Source organism: Acomys russatus, chromosome 5 (assembly GCF_903995435.1).
Source record: "Acomys russatus chromosome 5, mAcoRus1.1, whole genome shotgun sequence".
NCBI lineage: Eukaryota > Metazoa > Chordata > Mammalia > Rodentia > Muridae > Acomys > Acomys russatus.
In genome coordinates this window covers 24830605-24852807 of record NC_067141.1, presented here as the reverse complement: position 1 = coordinate 24852807, position 22203 = coordinate 24830605, and the positions used below count along the sequence as shown (strand labels likewise).

General features: G+C 51.6%; 1 protein-coding gene across 4 annotated transcripts in view; it reads left to right on the top strand.

Annotated features, from left to right (window-relative positions):
* The window catches only part of Ano1 (anoctamin 1), a 95044-nt gene that overhangs the window by 52963 nt on the left and 19878 nt on the right, over positions 1–22203 (top strand). For 2 of the 4 annotated variants that reach the window (XM_051145749.1, XM_051145747.1), the window contains 10 exons: positions 4765–4847; positions 7252–7263; positions 7809–7880; positions 10840–10917; positions 11824–11898; positions 15033–15234; positions 15396–15507; positions 15970–16027; positions 20677–20777; positions 21505–21650. In XM_051145749.1, the coding sequence (XP_051001706.1) occupies positions 4765–4847; positions 7252–7263; positions 7809–7880; positions 10840–10917; positions 11824–11898; positions 15033–15234; positions 15396–15507; positions 15970–16027; positions 20677–20777; positions 21505–21650 (939 nt within the window). The remainder of the gene's footprint in view (positions 1–4764; positions 4848–7251; positions 7264–7808; positions 7881–10839; positions 10918–11823; positions 11899–15032; positions 15235–15395; positions 15508–15969; positions 16028–20676; positions 20778–21504; positions 21651–22203) is intronic. The other 2 variants (XM_051145751.1, XM_051145750.1) reach the window with 1 other exon arrangement.

Genomic DNA, 22203 nt, shown 5'->3' with positions numbered 1-22203 from the left:
CCTTGCATAGACACCTGGTAGCAGGATGGCTGATGCTGTGGTGGTCCCAACCCTAGGTTTCTGAGGCCTCTTGGGCTTTGCACAATGGCTGAGATGGTGTATTTCTTTCCCATCAGACATAAGCAAATGATCCCCTTTCTTCATGACTTGACCAGCATTTGTCTTGTTGTTCTGATGAGGGAGGATTTTCTCTTCTGTTCTGTTTATCCTTGAGTCATCGTGGTTGTGGTTTTTGGTCTCCTTGGTGGAGATCAAGACTGAGACCCTCTATAAACCTGTTGTTCATTTGCATGTCTCCTTTCCAGAATTCTCTTCACACCGGTTGCCCATTTTGTTTGGGTTGGTTTTTGTTTTTTTTGGTTAATTCATTTATTTGCATGTGTGTGCTATGTGCTTGTGTGAGTTTTGAGTTTATGTGTGCTATGTACATGTGTGAGCCCTTGGAGCAGAAGATAAATTATAGATGTCAATGAGGCATCATATGGATGCTAGGAATTGAACTCAGGCCATATGAGAGAGTAGAAAGTGCTTTAACCACTGAGCCATTGCTCTAGCCCCCAGGTTTTGTTGGTTTTACTGTGTGTCTGTGTGTGGTGGTGGTGGTGTTTTCTTTTTTTGAGATTAGAACTCACACTGAAGCACTGGTTGTCCTAGAATTTGTGGTGAACCTCCTGCCTCATCCTTGCAAGTACTGGGCTGACAGACATGAGTCACTATGCCTGTCCACCCACTTCAGGCTCGCAAGCCCAGGCTGGCCTCAAACTCACTGTACAGAAGGGATGACCTTAAACTCCTGATTCTCCTACCTCCACCTCCCGAGCTCTGGGATCACAGGCACGCAGCCCTGTACCCGGTTTGTACAGTCCTGGGGATCGAATTCAGCCTCCTGAACGCTAGGCAAGCTCTTCGCAGGCTGAACTCATCCGCAGCCTGTAATATGTCTATTTTTAAACAGAGTTTTCCTTTGAGCCAGCATCTGAATTCACTTTGGATGAACAGCCTGCGGCCTGTGCAGGCTGACATTCTGTCAGCCATCTCTTCACTCAGTGGTTTCTTTAGCTGTATGGAAATTCTTCAATTTGATGTGTCCCCTGCCCTTGTCTGGTTATTTGTTTTGTTTTGTTTCACTTGTTTTTCTTGCATTGACTTTTAAATTCTTGCTCTCTAGTCCCTAAAAGTCCTTGTCCAGAGATCTGTCCAGGCTGCTCTCTGAATAATATCCCCTCCCTGCCTCTCTGCTCCTGAGGTACCGCATTTCCCAGGCTCCCTTGCCTTCCCACTTCTAGAAGGCTCAGCTTTGTATCTCCTCTAGAAATAGGATATAGATTACCGTTATTTTGTGTGTATAAAATGGCTTGCCTGCACATATGTCTGTGCACCACATGTGTGTCTGGTACCCACAGAGGCCAGGACAGGGCATCAGGTCCCCTGGAACTGAGGTTATAGATGGTTGTGAGCTGCCATGTGGATGCTGAGAATTTAACCTGGGTCTTCTGCAAGAGCAGCCTGTGCTCTCACCTCCAGTGTGACTTGAAGGCAGTAAGAAAGAAATTAGGATGTTTCTCCCTTTGTCCTGGTACAGCAGTGGCTGCGGCCCTGTTCTCATGGCTCTGACTTCCTCCAGGAAGCTGCCAGCAGGATTCCCATCTGGGACATCTTATTTCTATCTTGACGTCCCCACTTATCAGATGAGCAGTTTTGTGGCCTGTGAGCCTGCGTTTCCTCCTCCATAGAACAGTGGAGATCAACTCTGGCACACACTACATGACAGTTCTTGGCACAGCATGTCGCATGTGGCAGCCTGAGAATCTAAAGCCCCGATGGCCTTGTGACACTGTCAGCCCCCTGCCTCTGCTGGTGGCTCTCTGAGAGCAGTGCTCACAGCAGACATTCAGCTGCCGTGTCTGCCTTTGCAAGCTGTGTGTTCATAAAATCACGCGTCTGTCCGTGGACACTGTAGAGAGACTGTCACCAGGTACCCGCTGAGGACTCTGAACAGAGAAGCTGCTGGGCTTTTCCTGACCCAGATACCTAGAAAAGCCACACACATGGACAGGCAATGTCCTAGGAGGTGGCAGGAACAGCACTGATGCAGTCTGGGCTTGGTCCTGTATTGGTTTGTTTTCATACAACAATGAAATATCTGAGATCAGTTAACTTTCTGGAGCAAAGAGGTTCGTTTTGACTCATGGTACTGGAGGCTCAAGGTCAAGAGCCCACATCTGGGGATGACCTTGTTGCTGGCAACATCACGGGGCAGTTCAGAGACTTACTTGGCAATGTCTCCTCTTCTTTTCACAAAGCTCCATCCTGGGGTATCTATCAGAACTAGTTGCTACCTGAAGGCCCCACCCCTCACAGCACAGTGGGATTAGCTTCCATTGTCTTCATAGCTCACAGTGACGATCAGTCTTGGGAGATGCTCCAGCCATATCTGCACCATAGCATCCTGTGAGGGGTTGCCTGGTGTGTTGTCTTTTAAGATGTGTTTATTTATTTATTTTATGGGTATATGTGCACACTGGAGTGTATGTATGTGTATCACTTGAGTGTAGTACTGTCAGAGGTCAGAAGAGGGCAACAGATCTCCTGGGACTGGAGTTACTGATAGTTGTGAGCACCATGTGGGTGCTGGGACCTGAATCTGGATGCTCTGCAAGATTAGCCAGGGCTCGTAATCACTGAACAACCTCTCCAGCCCTTGGCTGGTGCGTTCTGACACTGGATGTGTGTGGCAAGGGCAGTTGTCAGCATCTCCTAGAGTGTCATTCAGCATCTGTCAGCAAGTGTCCAACATCCCACATCCCTCGGGTTGGTCCAGGAACTGCTTACCTCAGGACAAGAACTGATGGACCTCAAGATCAAAGGTCCCAAAGTCCCATTTCTCTCAATCAGCGGCAGATTAGATTGCTCAGGGTGAGGCTTCTGGCCTTGGGGGGGGGGGGCGCTAGCTAAGACTGCAAGTCTCAGAAGGCAGTGGAGACTCAGGAGTCCCCCAAGCCCGTGATGATCCCAAAGTGTCACAGCTCCTTGTCTGAGCTGCTGTGCTAAGATCCAGTGAGCTGCAGGCCTGGCGGTGCTTCACCAGGGGTCAGCACTGAGCTAGCGGCAGTGGTGGAGCAGGCCCCAGTGGCTGCAAAAGCAGTTCTGCCATTGCTGCCTGACCACCGGGCTTCCAGCTGTGGTCCCCCACCCCCACCCCACTAAATAAATGGAGTCTCAGATGGTCAAGGTGGAGGAATGGCGAGCACCCCAGAATGCTGTCCAGCCTTTATTTATAAACCATGGGCAGTGAGGAGGGGTTTGAGGGTGAATGTGTCTGATTCACTAGGGCTAAGGGTGCCAGGATACTTAATCTACACAGTGGTACAGTAGCTCATTTACATGCAGTAACACGGGGTTCTATCACAAGAAAAACACAGTATTTAATTATCCTATAGGTGAGGGGATAACTTCTAAGTATGATTAAAGGTCATTTGCTGGAGGCTAGGATCTTCTCAGCATAGGGTGGGGTACTTCCAGGAATTCCTTGTGTTTATTGAACAAGTTCCTTATCAGGAAAGGATTGGGCCGGTAATCTTCCTTGAGGGCTTTATGACACTCCTTACAGATCTGGGGTTACTAGATCAGGTGGAGTAGGAACCCTGCTGAGAAAAGGGAGCCCACCAACATAGATCGAGCACAAACCGATATCAGAGTCCAGCCTTATCCAGCAGAGCCCCACGCTAGAGGAGGCAGCATTCAAACCTTTGGTCTTTCAGAAATAGAACACCAATCATGGTGTGATGAGCCATATCGGTGCACTCTGTAAGGGGAGGCAGGAAAATAGGGGTTCAAGGCCGGCCTAGAATACTACTCTAGTTTTCTGTCTGTTGTTGTGATGAAACACTCTGATATAAGCAACTTAGGGAGGAAAGGATTATTTGTCTTAAACTTCCAGGTTACACCCGGGGAAGCCACAGAGGCAGGAATTGGAGACAGCAGTCACGGGGCCCCCATGCCGCAGCATGCTGGCTGCTTTCCCTGAGGCTCCCTCTCAGCTGGCTTTCTTCCCTCACACATTTGAAGGTCCAGCCCATGGCTTGGTGTTGTCCACTCAGGGTAGCTCTTTGACAAGTAAGACAATCCCCTAAAGACATACCCATGGGCCAACCTGATCTACACAGTTGCTGGACTGAGACTCCTTTCTTAAACAATTCTAGATCATGGCAAGTTGACAAGTAAAACCAACCATCTTCATCCAGCATAGGGACATGCAGCAAGTTCACTGGCAGCCTCGGGTACACTGGACCCTGCCTCTAAATGTGTGTGTGTGTGTGTGTACTGAGTGTGCGCACGCATACACACACACAACACATACAACACAGGACACAGTGGCCAGTGATGCAATCAATGGACAGAGATACAGGGCTTGATTCTAGTGTGAGTGCCTAACTAACCTTTACCTTTTCTGACTTTGAGACCTGCCCCCTCCGAACACGTGTGCCTCAGGGTCCCTGAAAGCAATGAGCAATATTACTAGAGACCCAGGGTCAGAGGCTAGCAAGCCCACCTCTCTCTGCCTTTGCTTAGTAACCTTGACCAGAGCTTGTACCTGCCTCAGTTTCCTCACCTGCAAAGTGAGAAAACAATGGCCAGGCAGGGTCGGTGAGAGGGCTGAACCTGTTCACTTGTGTGCCCTTGGCCTCCGCTCAGCATGGAAGGAACAGGTTCTACAGCTCCCAGAGTACTCAGTGGCCCTGATCCCTTCCCACCATCCTACAGCTGCCACTTTCATGGAGCACTGGAAACGGAAGCAGATGCGACTCAACTACCGCTGGGACCTCACAGGCTTCGAGGAGGAGGAGGTGAGTGGCTGTGTCCGCCTTCCCTTCCCCGAGGCTCCCTCTGCCACCTCCTCCAGCTCACGTCAACACCCCAGGTCCTAACTGGCCCCTGGTCCCAGGCATGGCTCCTGTGGCTCCTCCACTCACTGCCCTGGTATTCCTCGGTTGCCGGGGCAACTGTTTTCCGTCTGCCAGTGTTTTCTGTCTCCATGTTCCCAAAGACACAACACCCACGAGTGTGGGCTCGGGTGCTGGCCAGGGCTCCCCCACGCTGACCTCATCACATCTGGAGCTGTGGGGTGTGGGCAGGGTGTCGCCGCCGCCGTCGTCCATAGGCTGCCTTCCTCACTGTGCTGCGTCCAAACCATCTGTCAGTCTGCAGGCAGGGGATGTTGAGAAACCGGCAGACCCTTTACTAAGTAATTAAATGCAAACCTGACCGGGTTCCAAAAAGATGCTCAGTGATAGATGGCCCCGGGGTCAGGCAGAATGAGTCTCCCCAGAGTCCCCTGACTGCCATCTCCAGAAGGAAAAGCCCTGTTGGAGTCATTAGGGAATACTGTCCCACTGCACCCCCAAGAAGAGCCTCAATACAGAGCAGGCAGTTCCCTGCATGTGCTGAGGTACAACCATGGCCTGGTACAGCACACTGCCTCTCTCTTTCTGTAGCCCAGGCTGGTCTCACACTTTCTACAGAACAGTCTTCAGGACCCAGGCTCCCCAGAGCTGGGGCTGCAGGGCTGAAGCACACCTAGTGGCATGTATCCGGGTTTTTTTTTCCCCCTTTCTTTTCTCTCCAGCACCCCCCCCCCCAACTTCCCCCCCCACCCCCACCACTTTGAGATGGTCTCATGTAGCTCAGGCTGCCTCTAACTTGCTGCAGAGTCAAAGCTGATCCTGAGCACCCCACCTTCCAGGCTCTGCCTCTGGAGCTGCAGGCAAGTGGGCACTGCCACATCTGGTTTCTTCGATGCTAGGGATCTAACTTCTGGCCTTGTGCACGCAAACGCTCTCCCATCTCAGCTGCATTGCCTGGGTTCCTCTTGTGCTTACGTTTTATATATAAGGCCCCTTTTATGTTTTTGATGTGTTGCAAATCATCATCCTCCTCCTCTCCTCCCTCCTCCTCCCTCCCTCCCTCCCTCTCTCCCTTTCTCTTTCCCCCCTCCCTTCTTCCTTCTCTTTCTCCCTTTCTCTCTCCCTTCCTCCCTCTCTCCCCCATCTCTCTTTCTCTCTCTCCTCCCTTCCTCCTTCCTTCCTTCCCTTTCTCCCCCTCTCTCCTCCCCCTCCCTCCCTCCCTTCCTCTCTCCCTCCCTCCCTCCCTCCATTCCCCCCTCAGCTTGAATCCAGGCCTTCACCACACTAGACAAGTGCTGCTACTGAACCCCAGCTCTGTGCCCTTATAAAACTCGGACAGCTCACACTCTCCTGAGCACCAGTCTGCCGGTCACTCTTGGCCATGTGCGCCTTTCAGAATGCCATGGTGGTTTCTGCTCTGTGCCGACAGCAGCTTGGCAGCCAGGTTATGGTTCTAAGCTGGGCCTCTGGGACCACAGTACAGAACTTCATCCGATCTGACAGCACCATTGCTGTGTGGCCTGGGGTGTATTGATTGATTGACATCTCTGTGCCCCGTGCCCTATCCTGCCCCATAGACACTGAGGAGTAAGCTTCACTTGACCATACTGGGGAGGTCTCTGCTGGGTCATTTTGTGCCCAGGGGCACAGAAGGCTTCCTAGGGAGTTACTTGGCTAGCCATAGTAGGGCCCAACTTAGCACCCACCAGTGTAACAGAGTCTATCCTCTCCTGCAGTAAGTCCATTTCACAAATGACCAATGCTCTTGGCCTGGGTGGGCCCCCGACCCCCAGGTGGCCTCTCTCATTGGTCCTGTTTCCATGTTGATAATTCCAATAGAAGGAACAGCTGGGTCTTACTGTCCTGATGGACACGCTTCTGTGGTATCCTGAAAGCTGCGGGGAAACAACTCGCCACTCCCCGTCGTCACCTCCTCACTCCAAGATCCCTAGGGCTTGACTTCTGAGAGGGCTCCCTGAGGCCACTGGGCATACAACCCCAATGGGCCTGAGTGAGCCCCCCCAAAGTGAGGTGAGCCATTTATGCCCTGTGGCTGACCCCAGTCCTGGGGGAGTGGATGGCCTCGGTGAAGGGGCTGCCTCCGCCTTCCTATCCCCACCCCGTGGTCTGCAGCCCAGGCTGGACAGAAGCAGGAAGAAGCCAGATCATTGTTCCCTGTGCTTCTCCAATGAGTATGAGAATGGCGGGGATCTCGCAAAACTGGCGTCTGGGAGCGGCCAATGTCCAGACCCCTGTTCTGCCAGAAATTACCATCATCCTGGCTCTATGAGTGACAACATCAGTAACAATTCTTTCTGTTTTTGTCTTCATTTCCGGTTCCCCGCAGGAAGCTGTCAAGGTTTGGAATTATTTTTTTGGTCGCTCTGCCTTCCTCTAGCCTGTCTCTGGGGAGAGGGACCTTCACACACATGCTCCTGTCTTTCCACCAGGTCTCCTCGTGCCTCTCACCTGGGCTCTGCTTTCTCCCCGTCTCACCTAACCTGATCTTTCCTTCCAGCGCCTTCTGCTGAACTGCTCTGGGCTCCCCGAGGCCTGGCACCTCCAGTCTGCCTGCGCTTGCTGCCTCTCGCTACGTGTCTTTTGACCCCCGTAGCTACTCCACAGAATGTTCCCAAGGGTCAGTTCACAGCTGGGTGTTCACTGAAGCCTGGCATAGCCAAGACCACAGAACATAGAGGCCAGACCCTCTGGTCATTCCATTGAGCTGGGGTTCCTAACAAGAGGGAGAGACCAGGGCTGAGATTCAGGCCAACTATAAGCATTGGAGATGTGACAGCCAGCTGTGAACTGGTCCCCAGGGTGCCTGAGGCAAATAATGGACTCATGCGGAGGGATATGGACTCAACACTGATCCATCCTTTCTTGACTTGCTGTCTTTCTCAGGATCATCCCAGAGCAGAGTATGAAGCCAGAGTCTTAGAGAAGTCACTGAGAAAAGAATCCAGAAACAAAGAGGTACAGGCTCTTCTGCTTGCTTTCCACAGTGAGATACTGTGTGTCTGGAGTGTGATCAGGGGGGTCATAAAACACTATTTGTTTGAAGTGTGATCAGGGGTCAGCAAACACTATGTGTCTGAGGTGTGAGCAGGGATCAGCAAACACTATGTGTCTGAGGTGTGAGCAGGGATCAGCAAACACTATGTGTCTGAGGTGTGAGCAGGGATCAGTAAACACTATGTGTCTGAGGTGTGAGCAGGGGTCAGCAAACACTATGTGTCTGAGGTGTGAGCAGGGGTCAGCAAACACTGAGTCTGAGGTGTGAGCAGGGGTCAGCAAACACTTGTTTATCAGGTATGACCAGGAATCAGCAAAAACTATGTGTTTCCAGGTGTAGACGGGTGTCAACAAATACTGTGTGCTCTCTGCAGACCAGGGCTCAGCTCAGAGAGTAAATATTTAAGTTATGTAAGCCTGCACCACAGCTACTCAGCTCTGCCGCTGTAGCATGAACAGGGCTGTTGACAAAAGGTAAACAAATATGCACAACTGTGTTCCCATAAAACTTTATTTACAAAAACAGACCGGGGCAAATTGGACCAAAGGGCCAGAATTAGCCTAGCTCTGCTTTAGACTGCCCCCTGATGTGTTGTGACAGTGACCTCAACTTCAGCAAACATGTCACACTAGGATCTAGTTACTGGGAAGGCCCTGCCCCACCCTGTACAACCTGTGCTCTGTGTTGGACAGTGAATTGGGAACCAGGTAGACCCAGGTCCCTGAGCATCTCGTTTCTCTAGGTTCTAGAGTCTAAGACACAGGGATAGGGGGAGGAAGTGGGTGTTGTTATGTGCTTTGGACTACTATCTTTTTTATAATAAACTGTCCCCAAAGCCCCTTGTTCTGATTGGCAGCTTGTATATGCAGCTTGCATTCTTGCACACCTCTGAAGGCACTGGCCTGTTTGTTATTCATGATATGGTGGGAGAGGCCAGGGATACCAGGCTGCTGGGTCATGTTGGTACTGGCAGTTCTGAGCAGATAGAAGGTAATCTTCCTGGCTGTGGTTTTGCTGATGCGTTGCACCCACAGCCTCTAGAGTGACCACGACAAACCCTGGGCTCTTACCTTGTCATGTGTCCCACGCACAGAGCTTTCAGTACCAAGGGGCCTCTGGGTGTAGTTGTTACAATTACATGGAGGTGGGTACAGTAGAAGCTTCAGGGAAGCCAGCTGCAAGGTCCCATTCTTGTAGCCAGGAGGGGGATGCATCTACCAGAACACCCCAAAGGGACTGAACAAGACATAAAGATGCAAAAAATAATCACAGCCAGATGTGGGAGTGTACACACCTTTGATGCCAGCACTCCAGGAGGCAGAGGCAGGTAGATCTCTGACAGCCTGGTCTACACAGTGAGTTCTAGAACAACCAGTGCCGTGTCTCAAAAAGAGAAAGAAATAATATATGCAATCATGTCACTCTTAAGTGTGTCCAGCATTCTGACACAGAGGCACAACATTGTCATCTGTAGAGCTAAGACAACCTTAGAATCAAATTACAAACAAAATAGGGGAAAACGATGTTTGACGTTTACAATTTTATGTTGGGTCACATCCATAGCTGTGGCAGGCCACATGCAGCCCATGGACTGGACACACCAGCTAGACACTGTCTGTCTGACTTAACAGATGAGCCAGGCAGTCCCATCTGTACAGGGCCTGGTGCCCCACTCCTACTGCTCCCCATGAGACTCTACAAGCCTCCATCATGCCTTTAGGGTTCCTTCCTTCCTGGCTCTAACTCTGGGTGGAGAAATCTCAGAAGTCAGCCTGAGCCCCCCAGTACTGTGGGCCTAGTGGCTTTCTGGCCACATATGTCAGGTTGGAATGAGTACAGAGAAATGTCTCACTCATACCTAAAACAGCAGAGGCTGGCAGCCCCCACTTACCACACCACACCCACCACAGCAAGCAACTTCAGAGAACAGGAGCTGCCTCACCCCAGCTCAGTTTCAGCCCCAGCTCTAGGATCATGAGACAGCCATAAAGATGTTAGGTGGTTTCAAGGGAGAAGTGGGGTGGGGAAGGGCCACAGACTTCTGGGAGCATGGTGGCCCTGAGCCTGTGGCCTTCATATGGCCACATTTTCTCTCCTATCTCATGTGGCTCCCAGTGACTGCTTTGCAATGATTTCCCCCCGAGTATGGAACAAAGTTACTTCATGTGGTTTTGTTCTTTTTTATTATTACATTATTTGTACATGCATGACACAGCACGCGTGGAGATCAGAAGACAACCATAGGGATGTTCTCCACTTCCACAGCGTGGGTCCTAAGGTCCTGAAGCAGGTCATCTAGCTGGCCATAAGTGCTTTCACTGCCTAAGCCTTCTTGCTGGCCCATGGTTATGGGGCCCAGGCTGGCCTCCAATGAGCTGGGTAACTGAGGTGGACCTTAAACTTCTAATCCTCCCACCACCATCTTCTAGAGTGCTGTGGTTGCAGGCGTGTGACATCACAGTGTGTTTGCGTGGCACTGGTGAGCCATCCTGCCAACCGAGCTACAGTCCCGACCCCATGAAATTAGCTTATTAAAACAGACCAACCACCAATTGGCATGCCAACCTGTGCTTCTGGATGGGGCCCCATTTCTGTTGTCTCAGGATGGTAATGGCAACAGACCCTTGTTTCCTATGCTCCAAACTACTGACATCATAGCCTGGTATGTTGCTGAAGGACCCTATGGGGACCATATGTTGGATTCTTTATCCTGGGAACTTCTAGTTCCCCTTGTCCTGACCTCAAATTGAATCTCTGTTGTATGTTAACTCGTTTAAAATGCCCAGAGCCTAGGTCAGCCTTGGCAGATGGTGCTCACAGAGAGAGTGAGCCATTGCCTAGATCTGCATCCCTGTCCAAGATCAACAGTACCCCAACCCATTCTGCCACCAAGAGTTCTTTTTCCGCACCCACCCTCAGAAACGCCGGAATGTTCCAGAAGAACCGACCAACAAATGGAAGCAGAGGGTTAGGACAGCCATGGCAGGGGTGAAATTGGTACTTCTTTGTTTGGGGCAACTTGAACCTTGACACTATTTTGCAGGCCTTCTTGGCCACTGTGTCTGTCCCTGGCCACCTCTGTGATGTGTTCTCGGAACATTCCCATTTGTGTCCCTTTCCCCACCTCCCACCTGCGGCCTGCCATGGGTTGCAATGTCACTGCATGGCTGTCAGGGATCCACAGGGAGCAGGTGCAGCTTCAAGTGGGGTTCTGGAGACATGCTTGTCACGAGTGTCCGTGATTGCTTCTTGTTTTCTTGTGAGCATGCATGCTGACACTGCTGGAAGGAGTGGTCTCCCATGTGACATCCATGCTGGCATGCTGGGCGCCAGTGTGTGTGTTTGTCTTTGAAAGCCCCTCCCCCATACACTTGAAACTGGCCAGGTTAGTGACTAACTGCTCCCCAAAGTCCCTCCAGGCCAGCCAGCTCAAGGCCCAAGAGAGCCTATGAGCTATGAAGTCCCATGTATGGCCTTACAGTGCTCTGAGCTCTAGCCACTTGTTCCGACCTGCTCAGCAAAGGGAGGAAAAACTATTATGGTCTGGGTGGCAAATGGACTGACAGCTAAGGACCGGCAGCTCTGGACAGCTTAGGACCTGTAGCCCTTACAGAGAAAGAAGAGCTCTCAGATGTGGGCAGCTCCCTTTCAGGCCATGCAGTTCTTAGGGCGCAGTGGGCGATGCTATGCTCATGCACAGAGGAAGCCTAGCCTCTGAGGCCATTCCCTTCTCTGTCACATTGTGACCCTGTTCACAGGAGACTAGGCCCTATGTGCTTCCTCTCTCACTGGGCTGTCATGTTTGCACAGCACTGTCTGGAGGTTTCTCTGAGTTTTTGTGCTTCCTCCTGTCCACCCAGTGGGGAGGTTCCCAGTGAGTGACCAGATGCTTTCATGTTGCAGACTGACAAAGTGAAGCTGACCTGGAGGGATCGATTCCCAGCTTATTTCACCAACCTTGTCTCCATCATCTTCATGGTAAGTTCTAGAAGGTTGGAGGGGCTGGTATCAGAGGTGCCCTGCACTCATCTTGGGACTCAGTGGCCCTGACTCCTGGGATAGAGAGAGCGTCAGGGACCCCCCTCTTCTATCCCTAAGATGGGAAAGGCTGGGGTTTGTGATGGTCCTGGAGTATGTGATCTGACTGCAGTGACACACAGTTTTCCCTAAGTGGGGAGTGGCACACACTGGGATCTCCTCTGTACCCTTAAAACCAAACCAGCATTGAAATTTCACAAGACAGTCAGGTATGGCAGTGCACTCTTGTAATCCCAGCACCCAAGAAGCTGAAGCAGGAGGATTGCTACAAGTTCAAGGTCAGGCTGAGCTACATAGCATGGCTGTGTCTCAAAACAAAACCTAAGGGAAAAAAATTAAAGAGGAGAAGCAGGACAAGTGGCTCTGAGTTGATTCAAATGACCAAGCAAATGTCCCCGTGGCCCTCAGGGCACTCCCATCCCCATTGGCCCCAAAAGGTGTCTGTACCTTTCTGAACCTTCATGTAGCCAGGGCCACTTGTCACCTTTTGTCTAGCCTAGAAGGTTTGATGAGATCCTGGCACAGACACCTGGTCTCTAGAATCCCCAGACTCCCATCAGCCACCTGGCTCGGGGCCTCCCAGGGAGTGACCCATTCAGTCTCCACAGCTGTCCAGGCCCAACTGGCTGCTGTCGAGGGATCAGGATCCAAAGGCTGATCCTTGGAATGCTAAGCCAGGAGGGGCAAAGCTAGGAGCCTGTTTCTTCGCCTGCCCCGCCCCCCGGGGGGCCCCTCATTCCATATGAGGTGGACAGACAGCCTTGAGCCAGGATGGGCTTCCTGGGCAGGGTGCCCTTCTCCCGGAAGACAGTGTAGGCCTCAACTTCACCCACCTGACCTCATACACTATTGCACACAACTGGGGAGCCTCAACTGACTTAGAGGATTCAGAAAGGGGGAGCCTCCACAGTGGGGGTCCTCAGTTCATTTCCTTTTTCCTGGAGAAGCCAGGGACTCACCCGGAAGACAAGCTCAGCTTCATTTGCTTTGGTTCAGTGTGATGAAGTCTCCTCTGCTCAGGTTATTCCTGACCTTCTGAACCTTGACCTCTCAAGTAGCTGGGACCACAGACCAAAATAAATAAATAAATAAAAATTTTAAAAAGCCTTACTTTGAGGGTGGCACTAAAGCATGACCAGAGAATGATACCTCCAGCCCTCAGTAAGTGAAGGGCAAAGCTGGGGAACCAAGAGACTCCAGCACCCCCACAGTCCAGCTGCTCCTAGCAAAAGCACCAGTGGCCATTAGGAAAAGGGTGAGTGGCCTAGGGCTTCGTGTGACCAGAGGCATTGGCTTCCCTGGACTTGTGATCACTCATCCTATTTGCAATATAAATTACCCCACCTCCAATATCACTTCTACATTCCAGGTAAGAAAAAAAAGGAAGGCTGAGAGTAGGCCAGAAGGTGAGAAGCCTGTCTGTGAAAGGGTCTTTCTCAGAAAACCCTCCCACAATGTGTCTCATTGGCCAGAACACTTTTTCCTGCCTACCTGCCCTGTAGAAAGGCTTAATACAGAATACATGGTGATCTAGCACAGTTAGGTGAGTAGGGCCAGGGTAGACAGACATTGGACATTGGTAAGAAACCAGCTGGCTGACTTTTCCCAGAGGAGAGCCCTGTCACAAATGAGGCAGGCTTGTGGTCCATTCAGGCACAGGTGTAGATGCCCCACGCATGCTGGTCCTGAAGACATTAGTGAGTGTGGCCAGCCAGAGGGGCAGGGCACGTGACTTGCGGCTCCCTTGGAAGAAGAGAGTGAAGGGCTGGCTCTGCTGAGTCACCACAGTCCTAGAGCCGTCCCCACCTCTGCATGCTGGCACAAGAGACGTCCTTATGGCCGGGAGTGGCCTCTTGGCAGGCCTGAGGGGTGTTCCAAGGAAAGCCCTCTCTCCTTGGCACTGCTCAGGGCGTGGTATCCATGCCTTGTGCTTGCAGGGCGTAGTAGGGGCTGCAGATGGTTTCCTGGCCAGGGTGCTCCTCTGCTTAGTCACTAACAGATGTCTGAAAAGGCCTTGTTGGGGCCCATAGTGTGCTTGGCAAGTCTTCTGTAGAGATTCCAAAGGCTATGTTCCCTGAGTGGGCAACCTAGGTCAGCAGGGGCTGTGCCAGGAGCCATGAGGGACCATGCCAGCAAGAACCAGGCCTGCCTTCCACCCAGGACACAGGGACATAAGGGCCAGAGCCTGCCTAGAGCAGCCAAAATAAATAAATAAATAAATAAAAAATAAGTGTCTGGAGCCTAGCTAAGCTCTGCTTTTCAAGCCTCAGACATGCCCACCCTCGCCCAGTGAGTTCTAGGGTGGGGTGTTCACACCCTTGCGCTGGCCAGAGACTGGGTCTTACCCATGGATCTATGCCATAAGGAAAAGGAACCCAGACAGACAGAGGCGGAACGAGCCTGTCACTAGCTTCCCACCCATCTCTCAGGCACCACCAGTCTGGCTTCCATGGAATGTCCTAGCCTGAGATGGGTTTGGCTAGCCTTGGGGCCTGCTGTCATAGAAGGGCTAGAAGGTAGTTCCAAGAAAGCTCTGAGGAGGGGACCCTGGCCATGTCCTAGCAGGGATGCAGAGTGCCACCCTCTGCCTGAGCACAGTGGCTGTGAGGGTGCCTGGCTGAGCCCCGCACACAGTCTAGGAAGTCCACCCTCAGCTACCCCTAGTTGGGCAAAAAGTATCCCAGTCTCAGCCAGCCTGCTCTAACATCCGCCAAAACAGCCACTGGGGTGTAGCTAACAGTGCCCCAGGCTCTACGTGGGGGACAATAAGGGAGGATCATATATAGACCTGGTAAACTTAAGGCTTGGAAGGACCAGTTGGTGAAACCGGGTCCCAGAGCTGGGTGCCCCAACCTAGCCATACAACCTTGCCGATCCTTGGAGTCCTCTAGCTTTTCCCCCTTGCTCTGTGGGCTGACGCCTGCAGAGCACTTGGCATCTCCAGTAACTTCGCTTTAGTTCTGACGCAGAAAAATTGGGGGTTAGGAGCAGATGGGCAGGTTCAGGGGAGCTCTTCATCTTGCCCCAACCTCCCCTTACCATCACCACTGAGCGTGCCCATGCCTGCCCTGCAGATCGCAGTGACGTTTGCCATCGTGCTGGGAGTTATCATCTATAGAATCTCCACAGCCGCAGCCTTGGCCATGAACTCCTCCCCCTCCGTGCGGTCCAACATCCGGGTTACAGTCACGGCCACCGCTGTCATCATCAACCTTGTAGTCATCATTCTGCTGGATGAAGTGTATGGCTGCATCGCCAGGTGGCTCACCAAGATTGGTGAGTGCCGTTGCGGAGGATAGCATGAGCGGCGTGGCCCAGGTGCAGCGCCCAAACTTTGAGGGAGGCAGCCTGGCCAGTCCCGACCACCCCTGGCCTGGCCTGGCCTGTCTGTGAGTGGCTAGGAGCCAGCACAGTCAGCTCCATGTGTCTCTCCTCAGAGGTCCCGAAGACTGAGAAGAGCTTTGAGGATAGGCTAACCTTCAAGGCCTTCCTACTCAAGTTCGTGAACTCTTACACACCCATCTTTTACGTCGCCTTCTTCAAAGGCCGGTAGGAATTCCTCAACCCGGTTCTTCTGTGCCCTCTACCCTGCTGGGAAGCTCTGTCCTACCCTTGTCCCTCCAGATGGTGGGAGACCCCCCACAGCCCAGGGAAGACAGGAAATCCAGCTTCCACAGTCATGATGTTCTGGGGAGGGCTGGATTCAGCTGGGGTGAACGAGCAGAGGGAGCCCCTAGCAATATAGAGCCCAGGCAGTGGGGATCTCTGCCAATAGACCCCAGACAACAGCCAAGACAGCAACCTCTGATAGTGCCTCAGCAGGCCAGGTGTCAGCAAGTGAGTGAAAGTGGCATATAGATTGCATACTGAAGGCCAGCCAGGGAAGGAGGGAGCCTGTGCCAATCCCTTGCTGGCTCTGACTGAGGATTCACAGAAGCATAGGCCTTTTGGGTGGCATCTCCTAAGGGTCTGAGTCCAGCTCCTCCCTAACCACTACCCCAACTGCCCCAGGTTTGTTGGACGGCCCGGCGACTATGTGTACATCTTCCGCTCTTTCCGGATGGAGGAGGTAAGATGTTCCACCCCGCTTCCCAACAGCCTTTTGCTTAGCTTCCTGTCCTCTGAGCTTCTACACTCCAGGCATGATACTTTCTTGCATCTTCATGTGTCCACATAGATTTATACTGTCTTAGTTTCTCACCCTGTCACTGTGATGAAAAGCCTGACAAAAGCAACTTAAGGGAGAAAGGGTTTGCTTCAGCTCACGATGCGAGAGTGTGGCTCATCCTGGCTGAAAGTCAAAGCAGCAGGTTCCTGAAGCGGCTGGTCACATCGTGTACATGGTCAGGAAGCAGAGAGCCACAAAGGCTCTTACTCAGTTCCTATTCTCCATTTACACAGTCCAGGATCCCAGGGGAAACTGTTAGCTGAGCTTCATAGTCCGCACTTAGAATCCCAGCTAGGACCAGCCTGAGCCACACAAATGAGACGCTGTCTCAAAGGAGGACAGAATGGAGACGGAGAGGTGGAAAGGGGGTCATGCCTGGTTTTTGTTGATACTTTTTTTGGTTCAAATTTTTGCTTTTTTAATTTTATGAAAATTCATCGATTTATTAATTGTTTATATGTATGCATGCATGCATGCATGCATGCCTTCTTTTTGAATTTATTTGTTATTTATTTTATGTACAGTAATGTTTTTGTCTGCATATAAGTCTGTGTGAGGGTGTCAGGTCCTCTGCAGTGGGTGCTGGTATTCTGGAAGAGCAGCCACTGCTCTGGGCCATCTCTCTAGTCCCATGTGTGTGCTTTCTTGAGTCTGTGTGCAGCACATACATGGAGGTGCCTGTGGAGGCCAAAAGGCATCAGATCCCCTGAAACTGTAGTTACAGCTGGTTGTGAGGCACCTGACACAGGGGCTGAGAACCCAGCTCCTCTGGAAGAACAGTTAAGCGCCCTTAATAGCTCAGTCATCTCTCACCAGACTTCCTTTTCAGTTTTACTTTTACTACATTTACTTATTTGTTGTGTGTGTGTGCACGTGTGCATGCTGTGACACACATGTACAGGCCCGAGGACAAAGTTTCAGGAGTCAGTTTTCTCCTTCTACCTCATGGGTCTCCAGGATTGAACTCAGGTCTTCAGGCTCAGTGACAAGCACCTTTACCCACGGGGCCATCTACCTGCCTGGCTTTTATCAGTACATAGTAATTACATATAATGAATCTCATTACATGTTCCTACATATATGTAACATTTTGATGTATGTAATATTTTGTAATGTGTGTAATAATGTATGTAATATATGTAATATTTTTCTCATATCCACCTGTTTGCTTCCTCTGCTGCCCCCTACTTAACCCCCCCTTCCCCCTTTCACCTTTATGTCTTTCTCTGTGTGTGTATGTGTGTCTGTCTGTCTGTCTGTCTGTCTCTGCTTCTGTTTCTCACTCCCTCTCTTTATTGACTCAGTTAGCTTCAGTGGGACTATTGTCCATTTTGTTAGCTTTTGACTATTTCCCTCTCTGGTTAAGGTGGATTAAGAGGGATAAGCAGGCTGGGAGTGGTGGCACATGCCTTTAATCCCAGCACTCCAGAGGCAGAGGCAGGAGGATCACTGTGAGTTCAAGGCCAGCCTGGTCTATCTACAAAGTGAGTCCAGGACAGCCAAGGCTACACAGAGAAACCCTATCTTGAAAAACCAAAAGGAAAAAAAAAGGGGAGGGGATAAGCAGACCTTGGCTGCATTCTCTTTAACTCCAGCATGGCAGCGCCCACCTCTGTATCCTTAGACCCAGTGCTGCGGGGACATTTGGCTTCTGGCCCTAGAGTGTCATCTTCTGACATTGAGCCCTGGCCTGTAGGCTTATTCCATTGCATCTGGGCTATCATTGGTCCAGGTCTCCAGGTAGCCAGTCAACATTTCCAGCCCAGTAGAAACTCAGCTTATCAGAAAACAAGAGGACAAGGCTGGAGAGTGGCTCAGTGTTTGCTGTACAGGCCTGCAGACCTGAGTTTGGGCCTTAGCACTCATGCAAAAGGCCAGGCACAGAGGCTGGAGGGGCAGCTCAGTGGTCAAAGGCACTTGCTGCTCTTGTAGAGGACCTAGGTTTGATTCCTAGCACCTACGCTGTGGCTCATAACCACCTATTACTCCAGTCCTAGGGCATCTGATGCCGTGTTCTAGCTTCCATGGGCACCAGGCACATACATGGTTCACAGACATACATGCAGGCAAAACACTCATACACTTAAGTTAAAAAATAATTCTTTAAGCCGGGTGGTGGTGGCACGCAACTTTAATTCCAGAACTCTGGAGGCAGAGGCAGGCAGATCGCTGTGAGTTTGAGGCCAGCCTGGTCTACAGAGCAAGTTCAAGGACAACCAGGGCTACACAGAGAAACCCTGTCTCGTAAAAAATGTTTTTCTTTAAAAACAAAAAAACAAAACCAACCACCATGGCTCCTAAGAAATGACTGCCTTCTGTCCTCTACATGCATGCACATGTACATATCACACACACATGCACACGCACACACACACACATGCACACGCACACACACACACACACACACACTCTCACACACACACCCCAGTAGAGACAGGAGGGGACCTTCCTGATAAGGAAATAGTGAAATGAGATACAGAGGAATGGGTATCGGGCACAGGCACAGGATAATCTCATAGTTGAGGGCAGCCTAGTTCAGTTAACTGGCCACAGGCCCAGACACCTCAGGGCTTCCGCTACAGATGTCAGGTTTTCAGAAAGTCTGAAGCTGTCTTTGCTTCTCACCCGGCACCCTCTCTGCGTCCTCTGTGGGGTTAAAGAAGTATCTGTGTAAAACGTGCGGACCAAGTGGTTTTCAATGGAGTCATTAGCTCTGCAGGACAAAGGTTTTAGTGACTGTACAGGGAGTTCTGCTCAGGACTCTGGCAATCACTGTGCCCAGGCCTTACCTTTGTGCTTGAGTCAGTTCGGTTTCACACATCTCACCAGCCCCTGCCTGCCAGCCTCAGCCAACAGAGGGACAGTGGGGTGCTGGACCTCAGCCAGGTGGCCACCACCATACCGTGAGGCTCCCCAATGTCATGATCCCACCTGCTGTGGCTATGCCAGCTTATGCAGGGTGGTCAGGGCATAGAAGAAGGCAAGCCTTGACAGGGGAGGGGGAGGAGCCTGAGGTCCGGCTACCCACCATCACCCACCCACTTGCTGGCTCACCTATCTCTGAGCCCTGATTGCTCCTGGGTGGCTTGAAGAGATGAAGCATAGAAGGGTGCTGTGGGGACCATTTCCTCTGAAGGCTCTTGCGCGAGTCCCCCACCTCTCCCAGCATCTGGGATTATAGAGTCCCTCTCTCCCTCCCTCCCTCCCCCTCACTTTTTCTTCAGTTCGTGCATGTGTGTTTCTTTCTGTTGTGCATGTGTTCGTGTGTATACGGTGTGTGCACATGGAAGCCAGAGGTCAACCTTGGGTGTCATTTCTCTGTCGCTCTCCACCTTTTACTTTGAGACAGGGTCTTTCACTGGAACCTGGAGCTCACCAAGTAGGCTAAACTGATTGGCAGGCAAGCCAGGAATCCAGGGAAATCCACCTGCCTCTGCCTCCACAGCACTAAGAATACAGACACAAGCCACCCCCTGCTGGGGACGGGATTCAGGCTCTCCTGCTTTGAGGCAGGCACTTCGCTGACTGAGCCATCTCCATCTATTTATTTATTTACTTTTAGACAAGATCTAATGTAGCCTAGGCTGGCCTCCTACCTCCACTTCCACAGTGCTGGGGTTTTAGGTGTGTAGCACCATGCCTGGCTTCTTGGTGGCCCTTTCTGCATCACTCCAGATGCCACCTCCCTCTGGGTCTTTGTGTTCTCCTGAGAATACTGGGCACTGAAGCAGGGCCTGGTGCTGCCTCCCGTGGCTAATCACATCAGCAATGACTTCTTTCCCAAATGAGGTCTTGTTCTCAAGGTTTCAGAAGGTGGGGATGTGAACCCCCCCCCGTGTGTGTGTGTGTATGTGTGTGTGTGCATGCGTGTGTGTATATGCATGTGTGTGTATGTGTGTGTACATGCATGTGTGTATGTGTGTGCGCGCATGCGTGTGTATGCGTGTGTATGTGTGTGTGAATGCGTGTGTGTGCATGTGTGTGTGCATGTGTGTGTGCATGCATGTGTGTATGTGTGTGTGCACATGCGTGTGTATGCGTGTGTATGTGTGTGTGAATGCGTGTGTGTGCGTGTGTGTGCATGTGTGTGTGCATGCGTGTGTGTATGTGTGTGTGCATGCGTGTGTGTGTGTGTGTGTGTGCATGCGTGTGTGTGTGTGTGTGTGTGTGTGTGCATGCATGTGTTGGGGGGGCTAAAGGAGAATGTCAAGTGTCTTCTTCTATCACTTTCTTCCTTATGCCTTGAGGCATGGTCTGTCACTGAATTGGAAACTCACTATTACAACTAGCGTGGCTGGCCAGAGAGGTCTTGGTGTCCATATGCCTCTGCCTCCACCCCCACCATGCTGAGATGCCATGCAACCATGCTTAGCTTGGGGCCTTAAAACTCAGGTGCCCATGCTTGTTCAGCAAATGCTCTTACCCACCCACCGCCTCCCTCGCTCGGAACCTAACTTTTAAGAGGCCATGAGTCACCCCGCAGGTTGAAGGCCGGCCTCACCCCCTACCCAGAGGCAGGCTAGATCTGACTTGCCCTTCTTGTCCCACAGTGTGCCCCGGGCGGCTGCCTCATGGAGCTCTGCATCCAACTAAGCATCATCATGCTGGGCAAGCAGCTGATCCAGAACAATCTCTTCGAGATCGGCATCCCGTGAGTGGTACCTGCCATGGGTGGGGATGTAGCAAGGTGGACGGGTGACTATGGTGGACTCAAAATAGCCTCTGTGACAGGTGAGGCATCAGAAACCAGGAGGTCAGGAGGGTGGGGCAGGAACATGGAGCAAAAGATGCTCTGTTGTAGACAAAGCCATATGGACTCCCACTTGTAGGGTGCCACACAGCCCCTGGCTGCATACTGCTTCCTGAGTGACAGACTGTCTAGCCAGGGGCTAATCCCCTTATCTTGCCCCTCAGCAGTACAGGTGCCCTAGGGCCAGGACCTCAGTGTACTAAGGAGAGGCCACAGGGGCATGGTACAGCCCACACTTCCCAGGTCCCTCCAGGAGCCTCCCATGGTGATAGGTGGCCTGTCACTCACCCTGCCCCTCCGCATCTTAGGAAGCCAGCAGAGCTGTGCTGCTTCCAGGACAAGGTCAGAGCTATCATTCCCTTTCCGGCCATGGTGGCACATGCCTTTGCTCCCAGCACTAGGGAAGAAGAGGAAAGTGGATGAGGCCAGCCTGGTCTACATAGCAAATTCAAGGCCAGCCAGTGCTAATAATAGTGAGACTGTGACTCAAAGCAAAACAAAACAAAACAGCCTGTTTCACTATACTAACCAGCGGTACAGGCTCAGAACATACATGTCAGTGGAACTCAAAGTGCGGTGGGTGCAGCCCCACACCCCTGGCCACCTGCTGACACAGCGCCCCCTGCAGGAAGATGAAAAAGTTCATCCGCTACCTGAAGCTGCGCCGGCAGAGCCCCTCGGACCGTGAGGAGTATGTGAAGCGGAAGCAGAGATACGAGGTGGACTTCAACCTCGAACCCTTCGCCGGCCTCACGCCCGAGTACATGGAGATGAGTGAGTGGTATCCCGGGCAGGGTGGTGGGCACAGGCCGTGGGGGATGCAGAGCAAACAAAAAATGATGGATCTGGGCATGGTGATTGAAGCCTGCCTGCGTTCCCAGCACTTGGCGGCTGAGACAGGAGGCTCGCTCTTGAGTTTGAGGCCAGCCTGGTCTACATAGCGAGACCCAGTCTCAAAAATCAAAGCAAAACACAAAAGAAAACTAGATCTAGGTAGATGGATCACTTGGTAAAGTACTTTTTAAGTAATAGGATTTTAGTTCAATCACTAAACCCACATTTAAAAGAGAGAAAGAGAGAGACAGAGATAGAGAGAGAGAGAGAGACAGAGACAGAGAAGGTGGACACTTGGTAAAGCACATGATGATGATGGTGGTGATGATGATGATAATAATGATGATGTATACAGTATTCTGCCTGCATGTACACCTGCAGGCCAGAAGAGGGCACCAGATCTCATTATAGATGGTTGTGAGCCACCATGTGGTTGCTGGGAATTGAACTCAGGACCTTTGGAAGAGCAGGCAGTGCTCTTAACCACTGAGCC